Raw genomic sequence first — 21904 nt, 5'->3', positions numbered from 1 at the left:
AGTCTAATCATTAGGGCATGAAGGATGCCAGTTGAAGAATGTCATGAGTATGAGTGTTTGGAACCAAAAATCCCGCTAAGAATGGGGAAATAAATACACACAAGTTTTAGATGAAGAAAAACTGTATGTAGCAGTGGTAAAAACCTTTATTGGTAGTATTAACTTGGCAAAATCCTCAGTGTGTTTGGAAAGTTATTTGCCATCGTAATATTGGCACCCTACAATTGTTAACATATTTGCATATTTAAATCAGCCAGGTATCTGTTGGTGTAAACCACGTAATGTGTTTTTTTGTAACAATATGAAAGTATTTGCAGCACTACAGAGGTTCTGTCATAGATGGAACCACTCTTCACTATGGAAAAAAGTGTTCTTACCCCAAGTATACTTTAAACCTACCACATAATTGGTCACGTCATGTTCCCAACATCTGTAAAAACTATTACAGCTATAGCATGGCAATTGAAGATGTTAGGAATATAGCAAACCGTAGTTGGGTGATTTCTGGTGGGAAAGAACTTTGAAAGGGGAGACCTCAGCACATGTGATGGTGACTTCTAAACAGCAGATCTTCTGAGTGCTGTAACAGACTATAATTTAATTCTTAAAGTCACTGTCCTTTTCTGAAAGTGCATGTGTGTGGTGGATTTTGGGTTATCTTGTTTACTTGGTACTCTTTTGTGATTAAAAGTTGTACGGCACAGGAAATAGCTTTATAGTTCCTTCCTCCCACAAGTTGTAATTCATTTGTGGACATCAGGATGTTTTTCTTGGCTTATCTCTTTCTGTGCAGTTTGCCTTGCACATCTGCCACATAAATTATGAAACTGTTAACTTGAAAAACTGCAAATGTATTTCGGATCCTATTGTACCGTAATGAAGATGGTATCATTGGTAAGAAAAAATGCAATTGAAACTTGCATAGAAGGTCGATAATAACACCAAGTATTTATGTACTACATTATCTGGTGTCCTATTTGTAATACTTCCAAGCACTGATTTTAAAAATAAGTAACTTCAAGTGGTCAACTATCAGTTAATGTTGAGCTGTTACCTCTGTGTAACCTGAGGTATTTTAGCAGATGGGTACCCATCTGTTTCTTAGCTGAATGTGGGCTACTGGCTTCATATTTGGTATCCATATGTTTCATCTATAAGGCTCTAAATCTAAGCTGCATGTTTTATAACAAAAGTGACATTACTGACAGGAGCAAAATGAAAATGAACCAAATTTGTTACCTGTTTTTTAGTTTGTCTTCACCTAGCAAAGACAAACGGTTGCTGGCTGAAATCTAACATCGGAGTTAACTGAGGGGAAGAGCAGCACTGTATTTTGTGGATGATTAGTATCTTTTTCTGTATAATTGTCAGTAACATTAGGTACATTTCTGATTTGTCATTATGCTGTTTGGGAAAACAGGTGGTTAAATGGTGTGTTTCTCTGTCCTCTATCCATGAATCAGTCTGCACTGAACTCTCTGAGGTAGTGGCATGCAGTAACAGGGCAGGCCAATGAAGTGGAGTGCCGAGATGCGTCTTTTGGAACTGGGTTTGTGTTTTAAATATTAGATCCCTTCAGTTTCTTGAATCATGAGTTTGGATCAGTGATCAACTTTAATCTCTGAGTTTGAAGCAAATGATGCTAGCAGAAATAAATGTACTTGATATGATCCAACTTTCTGTGAGATGTTTTTTGCATGCTGTGCTGGCCCCAGAGGTTTGTGAGGTAGTGCTGTGAGGATGGGGATCGCTTGATTATTTATTTATTTATTTATTTTTTTTGATGCTCTGGTAAAAATATTTCATGCCCAGATGGATAAGTATTAAATGATATTTTAGTTGGCAAAAAAACAGTTTCTGGAAACTAATCAACAACTTCATAGATATTGGAGTTTTCCACACCTGGAAGTATCCTGTACTCAAATGACTTGTGTATTTTTTTTTTTATTTTACTCTGTGCTGTCAGTAGTTGAAAGCAACTTCTGGACATAGGCTTAAGAATGGGTCATTTAATATCAACAGAACTTTTTTGATTTTTTTCGGAAAGCTTTCCATCTATTTCCACTCCTGCAGTACAAGAACCTTTTAATGTAGATACTAAAAATAGTTTAGATGCATGACTCAGTGTGAATGATGGAGAGGAAGGTATGTTTCCCGCCTCCAAAGGCTTCATCTTACGCAGGTATGCACGTGGGCTGGGGTCTGTTAGATAGCTGCTTGTTGCCAAAGTGCTGTTGGCATCTGCCTTCTGTCCAAATGTTGAATGTTCACTTTCCTAGTGTTATTTTGTAGTGCATTCGTTTGTTCTTTTTTAAAATATGTATGGATGCTGCAATCCTAAACTTCTAAAATCAAAGCTATATAGCTCTCCCCTCCCCTTTTAAGTGTGTTTTGAGAAATCCAAAAATTGCTGCTCTTCTGTTTGGATAGTATGCATAAAACAAGCACTGTGTATCAGATAACAATACTTAGTTGGTGCCATCTAGTCTTGTGGTGGAAGACTAGCAGCTTCTCAGCTGCAAGACAACCCAACAGTTAGGAGGAAAGAAGTTGCTGGAAGAGAAGGCCTGTGCTTGAGTTGTAGAAGCAGAGCCTCAGCTCAGCCTCTGGACACAAGCTAGTGCTGGCTTTGTTCAGAGCCTTACTTTGAAGCTACTGCCATGCTGGTAGCAATCCATCCGGGTGGAAAAAGTATTCCTGGTCTTATGCATGTACCTCACTGTAAAAATCTTATTAAGGTTTACATGGAGGTGTACAAAATGAATAAATGACTCAGCGGCATATGTTTTTTTCTTATTCAGTTAGACTCAAAGCAAACTTAAGAATTTCTTTACTATATATTTTTCAGATACTGTCATTCATTGTCCTATTTTGATTGGAAAAAGCAATCTATTCAGTCTTGAAGCATAGCGTAGAGGTGTTTAAATGTATTCTTACTGGGCTTTGTGCATGTAGACTTTGAGACTGTTACCGTAATATCCTCCTTTGCTATGTCAACAAGTGAGGTTACGAATTTTTTCCCCTGAGTCAATGACATTCTGTCATGGACCAAACTTAAAGCTCATTTTGTTGCTTTTGCTCAGTACTGAAGTCATAGAGGATGCAGAGAAGACTTTCTAAAAATAAAGAAGCTGCTAACAAAATTACAGATAGAACAAGATTAAAATATTAGTATATGAGACTGTGCCTATTAAAAGGATAATGCTGCTAAACACACAGTAATTACTTAAAAGATAAAATTGTCATATTTGCTTTGGCATCTGAAATAACTAAAAGCTAGAATATTTTTATTTCTTGCAAGACTTTAATAGTACACTAGTGCTGTACGGTAACAGTGCTTCTGTTGTCCCGTGCTCATCCAGACCGCTCCGCCTCCAAGAGACTGATCACAAGTTTTTGCTTTTGTTTTAAAAAACTTGCTTTAGTGTTAGTAGTTATTTGAGTGGCATTAACATTCAAGCTATATGTATGGAAGGTATGCATGTGGGTAATGCCTGAATATTTTTTTTCTTCTGCTTTTAGTCTTTAGACAGGTATTTGCAGAATGATCTCTCATTGCAAACTGTTAATGGTGGTAAAATGTAGAAAGTTTCTCATCTCAGCTTCTAGTATTTTAGTGTTCCCAGTTGTAAAATTAAAAAAAGGAAAACAGAAGGTGCATAATCCAGTGATGTCCTTGGAGTAATAGTTAAAGGCATAATATTATGCATGTAGGAGTCCCATGTATACATGATATCGTAATTGGTTTGAAATATACATTGAAAAAAAAATTTAACTGTGTAACCAGGTTTCTTGTTCCTGCTGCTCAGTCCCTCAGCACAGTGGGCAGCTTCCCAGAGGTTCAAGAAGTGTTTCTAATTAGACTTACTCTGTCCAATCCAATACCTTTATCATTGCTATAAAGAAACTGTTGTAATGTACCCTTTCTGTGACTTCTGTTTATTTTGGTTTTCACAAGATTGGACGTGGCATTTCACAAATCTTCTGTGGATCTAATGTACAGAATTGTACTTGTGTCCTCAGTGACGCCACCCACATCAATAGCAACTCTAATCCTAATGGTGCTTTTAATGGAGTGGTCTGACTCTTGCCCCAGGGCATATTCAAGGCTTTTAAGTTTTTGCAGAAACATTGGCTAAGAGCTGTTAGGCTTTCCGATTCCTTCATATTAAAATAAGTTCCATTCTGAGTGAATGGATATATTTATTTATTTACTCTTTCATTATATTTAATAATACCTTTTTCTCACAGCATTTCTGATATTGAGGTTTCTTATCTATATGAAAATCAATCAGTAGTAGTAATTCACTTTGTTATCACACGGCCGCATCTACCATTGCTTGCATAGAAGCAGAGCCTGCAAAGCGACACACAAACTGATTGAAGTGTACAGTAAAACTAAAACCCTTGTTTTCTCTACTGCAGGGCTTTTTTTGTGCAAATGCTATTTAAACTTTTCAGCAGGTTTAAGACTGTTGCTCTTTGAGCAATGAATGTGAAATGCTAAGTTTATGTCATTCAGGGGTCTGAAACGTTGAGATGTAGGTATCTGTTCCCTGACCTGATGAATGTGCTCATCTTAACAATGCTACCTTCAAAAGGACGTTGTTCCCAACATCCAGCAGTGAGCTTTGAGTTCTGATTTCACTCACCTGAATGTATCGGCAGGGTGGCGGAAGAGTAAAATGCCACTGTCCATGGACAAAGCTGGGTAATATAAGAGATGCTGGGGACCGTGGGGCAGAGATACCTACCTGCATGAAGTCATTTTGGGAAGACTGTGGGCATTGAGCTATTTACTCTCCTCAGTGGTGTATGTTGCATCCAAGCTCCTAACCAGACCATTGAATCAAGTTAATGAACACAAAAATTGTTCCGCACCTCTTTCTTTAGCAGGTTTGCTGGAGCTGTATATAAATCATGATTGTAAGATGTTTTTGTTGTTAATTTGGCAGTTAATTTTAGGGTTTGGGGAAAATTTTAGAATGGAGATGAGCTGAAAAAATGGGTTTGATTCTCTGCTGGTAACTTTTCAGGCCTGAATTTGTCCCCAGTCGTGGGGTTTTTTCCATTTCCATTGCTCACTATGTTCAGAGCCTCACGTTTCCATGTTCTGTTCAAAAGTGTTCCTGGTTCCAGGGACATGATACAGAGAGATCCAGAGTTTTCTGTTGTGGAACCAGCAGCGACTGATGTGGGATAACTAGTTCAGGCACAACTCTGTGTGAAACTGGCTGTAATATTTCTGGTTTGAAGCTGTTACTAGAAGCAATATAGTTATATTTTTGTCATAATTTATGTAATATATAAGTGATGATAAGCTGTTCACAGATAACTGAATCTACTTCAGTTACAGCATATGAATCCGCAGAGAACATCTTGTGATCCCAAACAGGGGGAAATGTTCACTCTGGAACAAAATGTTCAATTCAAAATGTTGTGATTATTTTAAAAACTATAGGTGTGAGACTTGTTTGCGGTGTGTGTCTTTTTGTTTGTTTTAAACTTGGAGTGGAAATACACAATGACTCTATTTTCTTGGTATTGAAATTCTTTTCTTCCAGCCTCCAGAAACTCTCCAGTGTTTGCTTTATGGCTATTTTATCACAAAATACTTTGAAGAGGTGACAATACATTGCAGAGAGCATAGTATACCTTATCTTCACTAGTACTGTCCTTCCGAGCATTAATAGCTTGATTCATGTAGTGCTGTGTAATGTGAGGAACCCTAGCAGAATAGGCAAAATGTAGCTATCCGAGCTTTGTTGTGGAGTACATTGAAACCAAGCATATGTGTAAGAAGCTGCCTGCATATATATTTATCACTTACTGGAGTCCATTTCTTAACCCACAGCATGGACACATGTTCGGTGTCCCTGGCAGGGGGGTGGGGGCGGCACTGTAAGGGTATGCCTTTTGTATGACACCCTGTGAAGTGGTCCTGCAGTCTGTAAGCCTTTATTTTTGAGTTGGCAATCCACAAACCATATTTCACTCAGATAAAGGCTACTGCTTGGAAGACAGCCTCAGACCTGTAGGATTTTTCTCCTCTTATCCCTGAAAGCTAGTGTGGGTCCTTGGACCTGTACAAAATTTTTTGGATGGACCATGTTGGCTTCTCTGCTCCCCTTAGTTTTGTATGACTAGTTGTAGACCTCGTTGTTCCCTCTTCCTTGCCTGCTCAGCCTCCCTAACACCAACTAAACATTGGTTTTACTTCAAATTATCAATTTGAGTTGCGTATGATGCTTCCTCTCACTGCTTATATTTGCCCCCCACCTCGTATTTTTGTTTTTTTAGCACACTGTAGGATGTGGCAACTGGATCCAGATGACAGCTATATCTCAATTTACAAATCTCAAAATGTAACTATTAAAGGAATTTGCAGTTACTTACAAACTGTTGAATCCCTTGAAAGCGTGTTTTCGGGGGTTTTTTTTTTTTTTTGAAAATGCAGACAAGATTTGGGACAAAGTACTATTTTGGGGGTGTTTTATCTATGGTACATCTATTCCATTTCAAAATATGTTAATATAATTTATAAAAAGCATTCAAAACTTAACTTTTTTTGTTTTAAACACAGGAAGAGTGTCTTATCACTGTCTGATCTGGCCAAAGATGACCAGATATTTATAACTATTGTCTACTGGCCTATCCTTACTACTGTCTTTTTACACATGTGGAGAAAGTTAGTCTCACGCTTGAGCTAACTTTTTAATGTTGCTGTAAATTGTAGGTGTAAACATTTAATGTTGAATGCTCTCTCGTGGAGAGGTTAAAACCCACCATTTCCCTCGCCATCACCGCTGCTTAGTGTTTCACAGAGATGTGATAGTGCCCTCTCTTGGCTCTTCTGAAATGCTTTAAATATATGTGTATATATAATAATTGAAATAATACAGAAATAACTTTATAGAGTATAATCAGGAGTAAAAAGGTTCATCAGTGGTTGTTGACATTAGTCTATGATTTTGAATAGGCTATTAAATGTATTGCGAACAGAAAAGAATGTGACAGTTTAATGTTAATATCAACCCTGTATTTATTGGCTATGCCTTTATTTTGGGCACAGCTTTCAAAATACACTCCTTGTTTGCAGTGTCTTTGTCCGTGTCATAAGTGTCTGCAAATCTTTCTGTTGAAAGATTCCAATTATGTAGGGTTTAAATTCACAATTTGGGGTAAATCCAAGTGTGACTTGGATAATAGTGCGTTTTAAACACTGTCTGCTAGGAATCCTCCTGCCAGTTTTAACCGTTGTATGTCCATTTGTTTGCAAAGCAGGCTGCGTCCCTGAAATCCAGCACGATTCCCTGGAAGCTGCCCAGTATAAACTAATCAGAGAGCCCCCCCTGGTGTCTGAAAGTGTCCTCGGATATTAAATTTATATCAATCACAGGAAGTCTTGGCAATCAAACTAGTCACTTTTTCCCTTCACATCTGGACGTAAATTACTTTTTTGTTGCGAAGGTCACAGGAATCATGGGTAGGGCATGGAATGAGGGCCATAGAAAACATGGGAAAGGAAGAATAAAACTATATTTCCACCTTTTTAGAAATGGTTATTTTTAAGTGACCTGGAATGATGCCAAACTATACAAGTTTTTCTTTTTCTTGAAGTTTACATTTGTTGCTGAATTAAATATGGCTTAAAGATACTTTGTTTTGGAATGCTTTGTGCCATTAGATCTCATCTTGGCATTTGTAAAGAGACTTCTCGTAGCTGTTGAGAACAATAACTTTACTGGAGGATGGCTTTATAAATACAGCATGTTTTCCTACTTAGTGGGGTTTAACTGCATCTCTTTTGGTGGGGGGGGGGGGGGGGGAGATAAGTGGGCCATTACTTAATTTCCCTCGTTTCCCTTCCATTTCCACCTCTCAACCCCAATGGTGTGTTAGCCATGCACTTCGAGTCTCTATACTGAATGTTGGTGTTTTTGCAGTATGTTTGCACCTTTTTTTTTTTTGTAATTTCCAATCTTCAATGTTTTTACTTAAGAAATGAAGCATTTCCTTTATTTCACCCCCCCCCCACCCCGTCTTTCAAACAAGAGCCCGGGGAGTGGTTTTAAAAACAAATAGAACCTTTCCATTGAGCGTGCCGGCTTCCTGTCCCTTCGGACAAGGGAGCTAGTGTGCGGAAAGCTGCAAGGCTGCCGAAGCCTGTCACTTTTTTCCCCCCAAGTTCCATGCATGTGGGAAGTAAAGTTTACGCCTGTATGCATAGTAAAGAAAATGTCAGAAACAGAAGTTTGAAGTGCATTTAGTGTAAATTAATTTATAAAACCTTAACTGCTGTTGTTCGTACCTACTGCTGTGTTCCTTCATGCTTTTTTTTGTAATAGGTTCTGTTAGCTTGCTGATTAATTTTTTTAGTCATGTAGCTTACACTCTCTTTATACACAAAGTTGAATAAAAATCACGCTTCGGAATCTGACAGCAGGAATTCTCATGCTGAGAATCCAAGATTAAGTCCAGGAATTTTATTCTGTTTTAACAATTATCTTCTGTGTTCCCTTTCAGACTTCAGGGGATCTTGTTTTGTTTTTGCTGTTTAATATGTCCCATTCCAAGGCATTTGCTATACTTATGCCTAATAAAGTTGAATGCATATCATTTGAACACCGCTTTGTGCCAACTCCTACGTGGACAGAGGGATAACTATAAAGCATTTTGAAGTGCTTCTAGTCTTTTCACATTCGGAGGAGGGTTTCAAGCACTGAAACCCTTCTCAGTGTGGTATCACTGGATTTACTCTACATTTGACTTTACAGGATGGTTTACAAGTGGACCACAGTCATTTTGCAGCGATGTTGTTGTTTTAACTTCTGAAACCAGTTGTATGATGTACTTTAAAAATTAAGTAATTTCTGATAGCATAGGTGTAAACAAGTAATTTGTAAATGCTTCATATATACTACAAAGGATGTAGAGAAAATACAGAGGCTGCTAGGCTTCCTTTTATTGATGTTTCCTTACGATAGTGGGCTATTTCACTGTGCAGTACATGTGAACTAGAATTCCATTTTCATGATGATAGATTACTCTGTAACCACAGATCTGGTTTTCTAGCATTCCAGGTATGAATGAAGGTTCAGACAAATGCTTTGGGCCCTCTCTCTCACCTGAACTTTTAGGGCAAGGCATCTTGTTAGCAAATGTATTTGGATGTTTTTAGTTGGGGCTAGGTTTATAGTTGAATGTTACCAATTTGAGAGGTTCATTAAGAAATCACATTTTGACATATCTGATACTGAAAAAATTGTGCTTCCTCTTTCCAAGTTACATTTTTCTATGAACTCTGGTAGAAGGTCCTTGAACTCCTCCTATTTGCATCACTTTAATCAGCATACAGAGTTCTGTAGCTTTTCTTCTTTTTCTGTTTTCCTGTAATTAAATAAGTTCAAGCTGGGAAACATACTTTCTAGTGAATCTCATCTCCCTTGCTTCAGTCTTCTGTAAGCATAATTTTGCTAACACCTGTTTGGTACTGATACTCCTCCGTTTTTGTTGCAGCACTTATGAGTCAAAAAAACCCCCACCCTTGTATCTGCTTCTGACCGAGTTACAAAGCTTCTTGCAAATAACTGTTCAGTGTACAAACCTGTAAGCAACCGGTATCTTATCAGGGAAGCCAGCAGCTTTGACTCTAATGGCTCGGTTTTGGTCCTAACTTGACCAAAAGCAGTTTTTACTGGACTTAACTCTAATCCCTAGTTTATCGTCTGTATTCTTGAAGACTAATGGAATAGTAAAACCTTCTTAAAGATAACTTAAATGTGTGGTATTGTGTCCTCAGGGTAACTTCTGCACTAAATGTGTTTTCTTTCCCACCCTGTAGAGGTATCTCATTAAGGTACCCACTAGTGTCATTATTAAGTTTTCATGTGTTTCTCAGTTTTGATGCTTATCTTTGTGTGTGTTAATTTTTTTCCTTTGCAGCACCAATGTGGTTATGAATTATTCAGAAATAGAGTCTAAGGTTCGAGAAGCAACCAATGATGATCCATGGGGACCTTCAGGGCAACTCATGGGAGAGATTGCCAAGTAAGTGATAATTTGACTCACTGGTGAAGAAAAGAAAGGGGCATCTCATACAGGAATGCAAAACTTGCTGCTAAATATTTTTGCCATATACTGACTGATAGTGCTGAAATATTGCTGTAAATCAAGTATTTTTTAATACATAATCTTATAATCTATTAAAAACTGTCAAGCAGAAAAATGTAGTCAAAGTATCTTTGAAATCCTTAATTTTTATTGTAGGTAGTCTAACAAGCTTTTAGTGGTGTTTTTTTTTTTTTTTTTTTTGAGGATTTATTTGCAAACTGCTTTTCCTCTGAATTTCTAAATGGAGCAAAACAGGTTGAATTCTTCTTTGGACTTTTTTCTCATTAAAAGGAATTTGGAAGTTGCACGTTTGACTGGTTGCTCTGGTTACTAGGCTACTCATGTTAAACATTATTTTCTTGATAAACTAGTGAAGGTTCTTCTACTGCCTCAGATTTGTAGAATTACTTTTTTCCTTTTGTACTACTGGTATGCAGATTACTTCTGTATGAGTAAGAAATACTGATAGCTTTTCACTTACAATTCTATCAAACTTGAATGGACTTGGATCAAGCCTGCCATCTACTGTCAACCCTGAATCTTAACAAGCTGTAATGGCAAACCACTTTGAATATAAATTCTTTATTCTTTTTGTTTAATCCTTTAGGGCTACGTTTATGTACGAACAGTTTCCAGAACTTATGAACATGCTTTGGACTCGAATGTTGAAAGACAATAAAAAGAACTGGAGGAGAGTTTATAAGGTGTGTATTTATATGAACTGGATGTATTCAAGACTTTGGTCTACTAAGGACATAGTGTTTTCTTGATGTTAGTACAACGTTTTGATGTAGTGTCTTGTTCAGATAGTCCTATACCATGTACTCCACTAATGTCTATAATTCTTTTTCCTAACCACCTGCTTAATTCTCTTATTGAAGTCAAAATTGTCTTCTGAAAGCTGCATATGGAAAAACAAAACTTCTGGTTTTAGAAATCTTTCTAAGATGCTATTTAATGAACATAATAGAGCAATTATTTTGCTGATATTCAAGTATTGGAATAACATTCACATTTTGAACCTACCCAAAGGAGTTGTTACACTGTTCCAAGAGAGACGTGATAGATTATTATGCTATCAGGAAAATGTTTTTGAAGGAATTTAAAAATAACTGAAATAAGATGGAAACTAATCTTGATTTTTCTGACAACTTGTAATTCTCTCTCAAAAAAAATAGAAGGTTTGCTTCTTGACTATCAGGAAAATTCAGTCCATTCGTGTCATATGAGGCTTTTATTTTATGTCCTACTTGCATTTTGGAAAAAATCGAAAATCATTTGCATTTTTCTTGGCTTTGGCTAATTAGCGTGGTACAGAAACTTTTTGCTTAAGATTATCATGCTGCACTTCAAGTGGTGTTCAGTGTTCACTGAATAATGCAAATATAACCTCATTTTTTTTTAGAACTGGTGTATTACATGGACTAGGTTGTATTTCGTTTTTCTTGATGCTGGGATTGTAACAAGACAGAATTAATTCTAAGGCAAGGTTTGTGCTTTTCACAGGTGCTTGATGTTTTGTATTCATAGTAATTGTTCTCCCTGATGTACAATATAAATTAATATTTAATGCTATCACACATACTACTTAATGTTATAAAGACTGCTTGGAATTGTGTATCAGGTTTGAATAGACTGCAGTATAATGATACTTCTTAGCTGATAAAGACACTACTTTGTATAGAGTGCATTTTTTTCTTTAAATAGAAATTATAAAGGTAAAAAATTACAATTGAAATACTCTTTAAACTTCTTTTTTTGTAGCTTTTTAAAAATTATCCTAAACTGCAGTTTGGTATATCCATTGTATCCTGCAGAAGACTTTGTATATTTCTGTACGAGTTACTTTTCAGTAAAAAAAAAAAAAAACACCAAAGAATTATGAACAAAAAAGGCAAAAGAAAATGTTTCACTTCACAGGGTTAACTTTCTGTAAATTGTTTCAGCTGTTTTTTTTTAAGAGTAGCAATGAAGGTAACTGCTTGTGATATGGTAATAACAAATTATTACTTAACAAATGCAGTTTTGATATTCTAAAAAGCAAAACGGCAGGGGGGGAGTATTGGGGGTTTTTTAGGTGAACCTGTATAATAAACATTTAAAAGGGGAAAATCTTATTATTTACTAATTTGGGGAGGGGGAAGAGATTTGGTTTTCTATTGCACTAAAAAAAAAAAAATAGAGCTTTTGTTCATGCAATCATAAGGTGCTTTGTATTTTTATAGTCTTTGCTGCTCCTAGCTTACCTCATAAGGAATGGATCAGAGCGTGTTGTTACAAGTGCCAGAGAACACATTTATGATTTGCGATCCCTGGAAAATTACCACTTTGTAGGTGAGCAATAGAAAAATCTTATAAGCAAATTAAAACAGTAGTTGGAGTTGTCAGTCACCTGAACCAGCTTAGAAGCTTCCCCAGTCTAATTAGAATGTGACTGTTGCCAGTTGTGTGAAGAGTGCAGAATCCAAGACGTGGGACCCTAGAGTATTAATTAGTGAAGACAAGAACTTGCAGAAAAGACTGGCTAATAACAACAGAACCAACACAACATGAGTGTTCGGGTTTATATTAAAATATGCACTAGAGACTGGTCCCCTGTGGTGTCCGTAAAGGAATAGCTTTAATCATATGGGAAGAAAAGGTTAGAGCTCCAAAACACACACATCTGTTTGAAGCTGGGTTTCTTTCCTCCCACCAAATAATATTTACAGTGCAAAGGCAGCAAGGCCAGTGTGTGTTTTGAATGTGAAAAAGGCTGGGAAAGCAGCACATTTAGCTTGTACTACATCCTGACTGAAAGCATTTTTTCAAAAATTCAGTTTTGCAGTGGCAGGGAATTCTAGCAATTAAAGTTGCAAAAACCAAAAAGGCTAAGAAAAAAAGGTTATAATTTGAAGGGTTAAAGTACTGAAGTGGAGAATATCATTTCCATCTCAGTCTTTTTAATCTTCAGAGCTTTAGCAGCTGTTAGATGTTTCTAAAAACAGCATTCAGTGAAAACTCTCATTTATCTAAGGATGAAAATTTGTGTGGAAACAAAGTATTTGGTCCCTTTTAAACAAATGCAGTGGACCTCAGTAGCAGTAAGATTTTCTTTTTGACTGCTCTGTTCATAATTTATTTTTCTATCAGTTTGTAATGTTCAGTATTACTGCCTCTGATTTGCTTTCCTCATCGGTTTTCTCCCCTCTTCTGACCCCTCTAATCCCATGTTGTCTATACAGATGAAAATGGTAAAGACCAGGGTATAAACATACGCCAGAAGGTAAAAGAAATGGTTGAATTTGCTCAAGATGATGATCGTCTTCGGGAAGAGAGGAAGAAAGCAAAGAAGAACAAAGACAAATACATTGGGGTTTCTTCGGACAGTGTTGGAGGGTTCAGATACAGTGAGTACTTGGCTGTGTTGGTCAAGGATTAACAGTCTTCACTTTCAGCTTGACTTAAATATGTAGGAAGAAACAGATACCTGTTCAGGAATTTCCAAGGTACTCCTTTAGATGCTTTTTTAAAATAGGTCTTTAGCTACTAGGGTTGATGCTACTAGCAAATTAATTTTGTCCTTTTTTACTTGCATATGAATTTAAATGAATTCAAAAAAATGTATTTTTTTCTTTCTTTGGCAGACTCTTCAGTATCTGGGTGGGCTTTCAGGTAAATAAACTAGAAACTTCTTATTAAAAAAAATGTTGCTGATCCATTGGCTTAGCCAAAACTTCATTATTTCATCTTTGCCTGTAGACAAAATCTCATTCCAAAATGAATGCTGTTGTTGCAGAAGTTAGTTTCTTAAAGTTTGTCTTTAACTGCAGCTGCTAGTGAGGAGGACGCAGTTAAAATCAGAAATTTCTAAACTTTTCTTAACAAACCAGTTATGAATGTTTAAAATAATACAAAAGATGTGTGTGATGGGTCCCTTGGCCTGTCAAAAATCTATTCTCTCATCATTGTACAAGATACCAGTCTTGTGTTCAACATGGGCCCGGCACTTGCAAGAAGATCTTCATTGCTAAAGTCCTTTACGGGGGGGGGGGGGGGAAGCACTTTACTAGTAAGAAAGCCTGTCTGAAAAATCATCCTAGTGGTAGTATTTTATGTTTTTCTACTGTTAGGTGTCTTGCTATTTTAACTGAGTTAGTATTTATCTGTAGTATGCTTGATCTGATGTATGCTTGCTCATGGAAGTAATTTCACCAATTTTTTGAGTTAAATCTTCAATGTAGCATGTGGGTTTGTCAGATTTGGGCTTTAGCAGGTATAATACTATGAGTTTATTTGAGTTTAGAGAGGGCACAGTGTTGTCTGACACCCTTGATTAGGTAAAGGCATGCAAACAGTACCATGTGTTTCCTTACCAAGTCCAAGTGTGCAGCTTCCTGCTTACTCCCCGATGCCTACCATAATATGGAGCAGGGATCTGAGCTTGAACCTGCTTTTATGTGCTCTGTATCTCAGCGTGTTGTCCATGATCCAGCTGTCAGTCTTGAAATCTTTCTGTGTTTCATTTGGCCTGAACCTGTTCAGTTCCTTTTATCAAGGGATGAATCCCCATATTTACAATGGCATAAAGCTCTGGTTTGCTGGAATCAGTGCGACTTTCTTGAGAGAAGGATTTGGTATGAGATCTGTGTAAGAAATGTGTATCACTTCATCTTTCCCTCTTTGGTGCTATGTATGTATGTATTACATATATGCATATGTATGTTTTATGTCTCCCTCCTCTGTGACAGTTACTTCCCCATGTGCCTCTGTTCTCCTCTTCTTCCTTATATGCAGTATAGATGGAAATCTCCATCCCCATGGCAGGATAAGTCTTATTTTATTATATTCTTTCAGGCTTATGCTACCTGCTTGAAGTCTGGCCCTTCTCTTTTAGGAAATACTTTAGTCTTACTGCATCTGTACTTTATGTAGGTCTCCCTCTGTCTTTCTCTGAGATCTTCTTTTGACTTACTCTGTACAGAGTTGTGATCCATCCTCTATGCTGAGTAGAAATCTTTCTCCATATGCTCTTTAGCTATCGTACAAGTTTTGAATGTAAAGGACTCACTACTCTATCTTGTATCTCATTCTTACGGTAAAAATTTTCATTATCGCTTCGTTTGAGTAAAGTCCTTACACTTTCCAGCAGCCTAAAACAAGTTTTCTTTACTAGGTCAGACTTTTAAACTAAAAAGTTGTAGTCACTTAAACAGAGAACGTTTGTATTCTTACAGTTCTCCTTACATCTTTGTATACCAAAAATATTAAACTCTCAATTTTTTATCTTTTATTTTGAATATTCTTAGTCCATAAGGAAATTTATTAATGAAAGCTACATTAAAATGCTTGAGAGAGCCTGATGTAAGCCAAAATAAGGCCATTTCACTCTCCTGCAAAAATGAACGCTAGTGCATTTCTTATCAGTTTCTCCTTTCTCTGTGATATCTCACTGAGTATCTAGCTGATGTCTAATAGGTGCTACACTTTGAAATGTTTCTCTATCTTTTGCGGATCTAAAAAAAAAAAATCATTGGAGACTTGCGTTTATCTCTGATTAGAAAAATCTATCCTCTGGTATATGGTGGTATCAGACAGATATAGTTCAAATTCTGCACCTTGTGCTGAAACGCATCATTTTCTTTTTATTAAGGAAGGCTTAATTGAATGAATCTTGAACATTACCTGGGCTACAATATAACTTTTACATAACCCGAAGTAATGAATTTTTCACTATTCTTGCTTTCTGCTGTTCGGTTTTACTCTGCTTAAGTACTAAAAATTGAACTCACTTGTTTCTCGTTTAACAATAGTACAAGGAAAAAAAATAGTTTCGTGTGTATGATGCCCAAAAATATAAAATGTTAATGCCCGTAACTGTTGTCTAGAAACTAAGCCATATTGGGTTGCTTTCTATACCTATGTTTTTAGCTAAAGTCTGATTTAAGGTTACAATACTAGTCAGTAAAGTGTGCTGTGGTTCCAGCAGTTAAGGTAGAAGTGAAACCAAAAGTTTTAGTAGAATTTAAGTGCTGTTTTTTCTTTTAGATTATACTCAGGTTGGGCTAGTGTTTAAATAAACTCAGACTTACGTTCTTAAACTATCTTAATCGGTTTGCAACAGCAAATACTCTGATTTCAAGTAAACCTCTCAGCTGTTTATAAGCTAAGGTGTCAGTAGAGAGGTCTTGCCACTGGTGTTCAGTAAAGATGTTTGGGGTACTAAGTGGCTGTGGGAAAGGTAAGTTGCTTCAGTACCTCTTCTGTTTCATCTTTTTTAAAATGATTTATTTTAAAATGACTGAGTACGGAAAAGAACGGAAAGTTGTTACCATGCATTTCATACTTGTGTCTCAGTATTTTGGTATACCTTTATGTGTTCGTGAGTGTCAAAATGAATACAAGTCTTTGATTTACCTCTTAGCACACAGGTTGGCCAAGAATGGAATATCATGGATTAAGTGACTGTTACTGGCACGTCACATTTCTGATAAGTTGTTTATACAGCCAGAGCTGATTGTGCCTCTTGTGCTTCTCCAGCAGAGTCCAACAGTATCCTGATGAACTATACTGTGCACTGCATTAAGATTGTGTGGTTATCATAAACAAAAGTCTTTGAATCTGCATTCCTGTCACTTAATGATTGGCATTACATGCTGTGCCTTGCTGTAATAGTGTTGATTCAGCACTGTGGGAGCTTTCAGATTGCTTTGAAAACTTGTAAGGTTTATGTATGTAGGGGAGGGGGGCTTGAGACCATTTCCAAAAAGACTACAGGCACTTTTTTGCTATTATCTTCATTATTTCTTGTCTTAATGCCTTACACAGGTGAGAGATATGATCCTGAGCCCAAGTCAAAATGGGATGAAGAATGGGATAAAAAAACTGCTTTTCCATTCAGTGATAAATTAGGTGAGCTCAGTGACAAAATTGGAAGCACAATTGATGATACCATCAGCAAGTTCCGAAGGAAAGATAGAGAAGACTCTCCAGAAAGGTGCAGGTACTAGAGCTCTTTTAACATGAATTTATTCTGTAAAATTGTTACTATAAAGCTCTCTGACATTGCTGATTGCTAGTTAGTCCTCTGCCATTCTTTTTCTCTGGGAAATGTCTTTAGGGTCCATACCTGCTTTCTGAACTTCTTATGCAGCTCTTACTGGCCTTAGGGAATAATGTAGCTCTGAGAGTTAACTGCTCTTGGCTGCCTTCCATGACAGCCCCTTGCTTAGATGGCTGCTGGCAAAGCAGGGAATTTGGTTGAAATTTCCTAAGCCCTTGCTTGTCCCAGCATTTCAGTGGTCTTTTCTTGTGCCAGTATACTTGAGGCTGCCATTTCATACTACAGTTGCTCTGAATGCTGAAGTGCCAATGAAGAGGGACATACAAAACTGCTTCAATCTACCTTGGCACCTTTTATTTGCTGTACTGCTTCTTCACTGAGCCCATCTTGGGAAGAGCAGACTGCAGGTGACTTATTTCAGTATTAGGAAAATAGTGTCAACTTCAGTTGAACCTCTGAACAAAGATGTCATATTTCACATCTGGCTATTTATTTTTTTGGTGAGGAGGAAAATTTGTACTGCTTTGCCTGCAGAAAGAACTTTAAATGCACCTTAATTCAACAGGTGCATTGAATTTTATTAACTGGAGATCAGATCAGCGATTTCAGATTCTGTTAAGTATTGTAGAGAAAGAGCCTAAGTATATTGAAATTATTTCTTTTTGAGAAGCAGCTTAAAATTCAAATTTGCACTGAGATTTGATTAGTATTTTTCTTCCAGTAATATATTCAAGTATATCCACACATGTTTTTGTTTATGTAAATTTTACATACATATAATATATATGTGTGTGTATATATGTATGTGTACATCCCCACCCCCAAATAATCCTAATAGTAGCATTTCTGAGAAAAAGGCAGTGTGGCCTTCTTGCTAGAACATTAATAAATCATAAAACTGGTACTCTTTGCACACATCAGGGTTCTTTCTTAGAACTTGCTATCAATAGACTACAAAGAGAAGGGATCAGAAGAAAAGTAAACAATTTCACATTTAACAATGGTACATTGCTTTGTGCTCTTCTGTACTTACCTTTCAAAAGCAACTTGTCATGTGAAGTCGGTAAAGCTCACTAGCCAGATTTCATGTAAAGGATGTGCAGTGAACAAATAATATTTATCTTACTTCCTTTGCCTTATGTCTGAGTGGCTACTGGATTTTTGCTTGTGCTGGTAAAGTCTTGCATCTTTCAGTGTTTTAGACCATCCTTTCTGCGGTCTAATCTTTACTAAAAGCAGATTATTTTTATTTCTCCACTGTACATCTCTGCCCCAAGTTATAGTGATCTTTTTTCACTGACTAAAATTGCATTTTTTTGGTTCTGAGTGTGGGTTTTGTAACCTTTGTCCCTTTTTCTTTCATTCTTTTGGAAGATGCCCAAAATGTCAGGTGCAGTATCTGTTGTCTTTTGAAATTGGAGGAGATCTGAAATAATAAACTCAGGATTTGAAATAAAAGGGGATTTTGAGGGACATATATAAGCAAGAAGGTTCTTGGTGGTTGCAGGTGGTTCTGCTATGAGAAGGAATCCAGATTGCAGTATGTCTTTTCTCATATTGCTTAAGGTACAAGCCTGAAGTGTCCTCTTGGCTTCTCCTGGCATGCCGACTAAACAGTATGGAAGGTATTTTGTTGCAGAAGTTGAAATTTATGGGTTTCCTTCTATAGAAGGCCTCAGTTTTTGAGGTGTTACCACAAGGATCTAAGATGATTGAACTCCAGGTTATAGAATGTTTGTTTATACTTAAAGCTTCTGTAAATAACAAACATCGTAATTCATATTATGACACATCAGCTGAATACTGTATTTTGTACAAAGCTAAATATTGAAACTTTAATAAATAGAAATGATGGAATTTTAATAATCATGTGACTTGAGCTCACAACAAAACATTTTGTTGTAAATGCTTTGTGAAATCCTTTCACTTCTGTTTTTTCCAGACTTGCAGCAAATTTTTTTTCTAAAAATAGTCTCCAAAACATTTGCTAGTTTATTTGTAGTCTGCTAGTATGCCATGAGGTTTTGTATTATGGTGATGTCTTTCTAGGAAAAGTGACTGAATGGTGACACTTGCTCAATTGGCAAATCTGCTTGTTGTATGTTCTGTTGTTCTAACGTAATAGCTTTATAAATCACTATTTCTTTTCCGCTGCAAAGCCATTAAAGGTCTTGAAGCACTAAGATGGAATAAATTCAATTTGCACATTATTAGAATAGTTAACAGAATTCAGATGATACAATCTTTATCTCTGATATATGCACTAGAAGAACTTGGCCTAACTTCTGGATTTCTAACTCCACTTGCAAAGCTGGCAGTTGCACAAAAAAAAAAAAATTGCTCGAAGTAACTTGAGTGGTGATCTAGCTGGTGTCAGTTTACGGCTGACTTAAGTGAAACTGCAATTCACACAACTAACTCTGAAAAAACTGTAGATTAGGTTTCTACATAGAAGAAAAATGTTTGTGTTGCTGTGAAGAACTGAAGTCCTTTTCCAGTAATACATCCCCTTGGAATTAGAGAAGACCAGGAAATGATACTCAGTGGGGAAGGAAAACCTCTGGTTTTCTTTCATAGGGCTTGTTAGTTCGTATTTCTTAGACAAATAAACCAGTTGCTGCCCTGATTCTAGCCTTGTGTGTTGAAATAGTACTTTTAAAATTACTTGTAGATGTACATGTTCTTATGAAATGTTACTTTTTTCATAAAAATCCTTAAACTTTCTGCCAATCCTTGTTTCTCCAGTATTCAAAATGGTTAATGCAAATAACAGGATAGAAAAGAAGCAAAACATTCTCTGGTACTCCTATAAAAGGGTGCAACAGCTGTGTTTTTTAAAGGTGGCTTCCATGCAGAGCATTAGCTTTGCAGCAGGTTACATTTTAGATGGTCTCAAATTATCAGTAAACTATTACTTTAAGGAATGTTTTGTTTTCTTTTTTCCTTTAAAAAAAAAAAAAAAATCCCAAGGCAAAGAAAGAGAGCATGTAGCCATAGCTTGGCTTATGGAAGTTGTATCCATGTACTTTCTTTGTAGAGCTTGTAGAGTACATTTGGTACAATACTACCTATAACTTTATTTTTTCCCTTCATTGTGCAATTCTCAGATGAAGCACTGCAATTTTACTATTCTGGGCATAGTAAACACTTAAAGGGGACATTAATCTATAATGTTTCATTGCTGTTAATGTGACCATTAAAGAAAAATAAAAAACCCCAATCTCCTGAGACAGTTTTGAAGTGGTACAGGTTGTCAGAGAAAATTGAGTATTGTAATGTTTGTCCTACATTCTGGCATATATGTTTAATTTCCTTTCTCGAAAGCTTTTAGACGTTTTGCTGTAGATCACTAGAGTCACTTATTCTCATTCTTACATTAGTGAGATTAATCACCACCAGTTCTGTTGCAGTAATTCCATTGATCAGAGTTTGATGCTTGTCAGTCACTTCCTCAACCCACAATGTGCGTGTGGAGCAGGCAGTCTCTGTAGCGATGACGACTATATTGCAGCAGGTTTTAGAGGCTGAATCTTAGATGTGATCGCCCTGGTCTTAGGTGCTTTGTGTGTGTAAAAGGCAGCTTCCATCCTAAAAGCCTCAGAGGAGTGTGGGATGATGTGCTGTGCTAATGTGCAAATCAGTCTTCTCTGGGGGCTTTTATTAAAACCCTGATGTCACAAACAAAATGTGGTTAGTGGTCCCATCTTATTTATTTGAGTGCATAAGCAGTGGAAGCCTATGCACAGAAATCCAGAATTGCATGTTAGCAAGTCAGGGTTGAAGTGCCTCGGAGGTATAAGGTTAGGTGGTGATGTTTGAGTCCACTTATCCTGTATAAGGCTGGCTCAAGCTAATGCTAGTAGTCGCTAGGTTGACCTGCAGCTGTACTTTCTTTCCTTCTTTCTTTTTTCTTTTTAACAAATGGGAGCACTGGGCATTTATATTCACTAATGTTAATGAATTGAGCCATCCCCAGTGGTGAGCAGGTAATATGCATAGAGGAAATGAGACACATGCAATGTATTCCAAAAAGCCCACTATTGTTAACAGAGAACAAAGGCTACCCTCCAGAGTATATTGCAGTTACTGTCATATTCCCACTGACAAAGGGACAGCCTTTCTTAAATTTTGCAGTTTTGGTATTCTAATGCATTATTAAAATACAAAAACCTTCCATTTTCAACTGTGTGCCCAAAAGGGAATTGCTATTTCAAAATAATTTTCAATATATTTAAGCTTCCTCTACAGCAATTTTCACTGTTACATACAAATCTTACCCTGATGATAAAAGGCAATATGGCTGTTGGGGGTGGGGGGAGCATTATGCCTTGTTTGTGACAAAAAAGGCTTAAGAGCAGAAAATTTAGCAGATTAACCAAATATTACGCAGTGGTGTCCAATAAGTTTTCATGTAAAATGGTGATGCTTTTGTTCTTTTATGTTCTAAGAATAAATGTGTGTTTTCTGGTAGAAAACTAATAGCAGCATTGCATGATTCTGTAAACACTTTTTCCATAAACATTCAAAAGAAAATAAAATCCTGCTTACCTGTAAAGAGAAATGAGTTGGAATAGGAGTGGTATTCTTGAAATTTGAAAGATAATACTTTTATTTGGTTCACTGCTTTCTCTGTCTTGGTGCAAGTATTCAGCAGGCTTGCCAACTTTACTTTTTCTCTCTGAAGTGTTATGTAACGTCTAGGGGAGTTCCTGTCAGAAGGTAACTAAATAATTGGATTTGAACACTGAT

The 21904-nt window shown here is 36.7% G+C and overlaps 1 protein-coding gene across 1 annotated transcript in view; it reads left to right on the top strand.

Moving 5' to 3' along the window:
- Window positions 1–21904, top strand: part of CLINT1 (clathrin interactor 1) — a 54314-nt gene that overhangs the window by 18459 nt on the left and 13951 nt on the right. Inside the window, exons 2-6 of the mRNA XM_026118602.2 lie at window positions 9946–10050; window positions 10721–10817; window positions 12339–12447; window positions 13338–13502; window positions 16921–17095. Coding sequence (XP_025974387.1) covers window positions 9946–10050; window positions 10721–10817; window positions 12339–12447; window positions 13338–13502; window positions 16921–17095 — 651 coding nt within the window. The remainder of the gene's footprint in view (window positions 1–9945; window positions 10051–10720; window positions 10818–12338; window positions 12448–13337; window positions 13503–16920; window positions 17096–21904) is intronic.

This window comes from Dromaius novaehollandiae, chromosome 15 (assembly GCF_036370855.1).
Source record: "Dromaius novaehollandiae isolate bDroNov1 chromosome 15, bDroNov1.hap1, whole genome shotgun sequence".
In the NCBI taxonomy this organism is placed as follows: domain Eukaryota; kingdom Metazoa; phylum Chordata; class Aves; order Casuariiformes; family Dromaiidae; genus Dromaius; species Dromaius novaehollandiae.
This window is presented reverse-complemented; position numbering and strand designations above follow the sequence as displayed.